We start from the raw sequence: 2,074 nt of genomic DNA, 5'->3' as shown, positions 1-2,074 counted from the left end.
CTTCTAGCGCCAATTGTTCCAGGTATAGATCCAAGGGTTCTGCTAGGTGAGCTGGGTCTCGTCAAATACCTACACAAGGCAGCACACGTAAACTACCCTCGGGGGTGGCTCGAGGAACCCCCCTCCGAAGCTTAAGTCAGAAAGTGTTTAGAGACAGACAGTGTACTTAGAAAGATGTAGAGATTGCAATAACTTTAGTGTCTAACCTCTTTTTCCATTGTACTTTACCCTCTATTTATAGGCGCACTATCTTCTTCGTGGAGCGTTTAGTCTGGTCAGTCCTGCGGGCTGACTCTGCCGGGCTGATGAGCCCCTCTTTAGTTTCTTACTCGGCAATGAGTGCGCACCCTGGGGGCTGGGCGATAGTTCAGCGGGAGCTACCCTATACAACTAGCCCCTCAAGAGGTGGTATGAGGTCACTCATGCCGACTCTTTGCCTGTAAGAACGTTCTTCTGAACTGAGCCCAGCTAGGAGGAATAGCTCAGCAGGAGCTATCCCTTACACTACTTTCTTCTAACACTTCGACCATCACCGTTCTTGTGAGGCTTTGCAAGGTAGAGCAGGCCAACTTAGATAAGGCATCAGCCTGAGAGTTTCCTACTCGGGGACTAAGTCTATCTGGAAATGGACTAGCTGGGCTGCCAGTTCCTTTACTTTGGTCACATATTTCACCATAGTGGCCTCCCTTATCATATATGCCCCCTGCAGCTGGCTGGCAACGAGCTGAGAATCAGTCTGTAGGTGTACTTTGCGAGCTCCGGCTTCGAGGCTCATGCGCAAGCTTGCTAGCGTCGCCTCGTACTCTGCTTCATTGTTAGACGCTTTGAACTTGAACTTGAAGGCGTACTCGAATACGTTTCCTTCCAGAGACGTCATTTTGACTCCTGCTCCACTCCCCGTTTTGGCTGAGGACCCATCCACTTCAACCTTCCAGACTCCAATGTTGTCTTCCTTCTCCTCATAAGAGGCTTCCACTATGAAATCTTCTAGAGCTTGTGCCTTGATGGCTTCTCTAGGCTTGACCTCGAATTCATACTCAGAAAGTTCAATTGCCCATTTCAAGAGTCTGCCTGATGCATCCATCTGTTGTAATGCTTTTTCTAGCGGGTGGTTTGTGAGGACCTCTATTATATGCGCGTCGAAGTATGGTTTTAGCTTTCTTGCTGTCGTTACCATTTCACAGTCTAGCTTTTCTACCAGGGGGTATCTTTGCTCTGCGTTAGTCAGCACGTGACTCACGAAATATATTGGCCTTTGTTGTTTCTGTCTTTCTACCAGCAGATTGCCTGCGATTGTTTATATTGATGCTGAGATGTATAACTGCACCTTTTCCCTCAGCTCCGGGCTGATCATTGTCAGGAGCTTAGTCAGATGCTCCTTGATGCCCTCAAAGGCTTCTTTCTATTAGGGCCCCCACTCGAATTCCCTATTTCCTTTCAGTAGCTGATAGAATGGTAAGGCTTTGTCTGCTGACATACTGATGAACCTGGTCAGTGCGGCCATTCTGCCTGTCAACCGCATGACATCCTTAATGCTCTTAGACTCGGGCAGATTGAAAACTGCTTCGACCTTTTCCAGATTGGCATCTATTCCTCTCTCGCTAATCAGAAAACCCAAGAACTTTCCCGAGCTCAATCCAAATACACATTTCTTCGGGTTGAGCTTGATCTTATACTTGTTCAAGGTACCAACTGTTTCTTCTAAATCCATGATATGTCCAGCTTGCGTGATGCTCTTGACAATTATGTCGTCAACGTATACTTCTACATTTTGTCCTTTCTGGTGAAGGAACACTCTATCCATTGCCTTCTGAAAAGTTGCCCCCGTATTCTTCAGCCCGAAGGGCATAGCTATGTAATTGTACACTCCCACCTCAGTGATGAATGTAGTTTTCTGCCTGTCTAGCTCGTGCAGGCTGATATGGTGGTACCCAGAGAAGGCGTCTATAAAGCTTAGCAAGGTGTGCCCGCTCGTTGAGTCTACCAATTGATCTATTCGTGGCAATGGGTAACAGTCCTTCGGGCAGGCCTTGTTAAGATCTGTGAAATCGACACACATTCTCCATTGACTCTT

At 47.4% G+C, this 2,074-nt stretch overlaps 1 protein-coding gene across 1 annotated transcript; it reads right to left on the bottom strand.

Moving 5' to 3' along the window:
- Positions 1-598: 598 nt before the first annotated feature.
- LOC145619688 (uncharacterized) lies at positions 599-1,177 on the bottom strand. The gene has a single exon (XM_081674390.1). The coding sequence runs from the start codon at positions 1,175-1,177 to the stop codon at positions 599-601; it is 579 nt and encodes a 192-aa protein (XP_081530516.1).
- Positions 1,178-2,074: the final 897 nt, after the last annotated feature.

The sequence above is a fragment of the Chenopodium album genome, chromosome 27 (assembly GCF_948465745.1).
Source record: "Chenopodium album chromosome 27, dcCheAlbu1.1, whole genome shotgun sequence".
NCBI classification, from domain to species: Eukaryota; Viridiplantae; Streptophyta; class Magnoliopsida; order Caryophyllales; family Amaranthaceae; genus Chenopodium; species Chenopodium album.
This window is presented reverse-complemented; position numbering and strand designations above follow the sequence as displayed.

Excerpts from the sequence above, each read along its gene's own strand:
- LOC145619688 (XM_081674390.1), bottom strand. The coding sequence starts at position 1,177 with ATGGTAACGACAGCAAGAAAGCTAAAACCATACTTCGACGCGCATATA.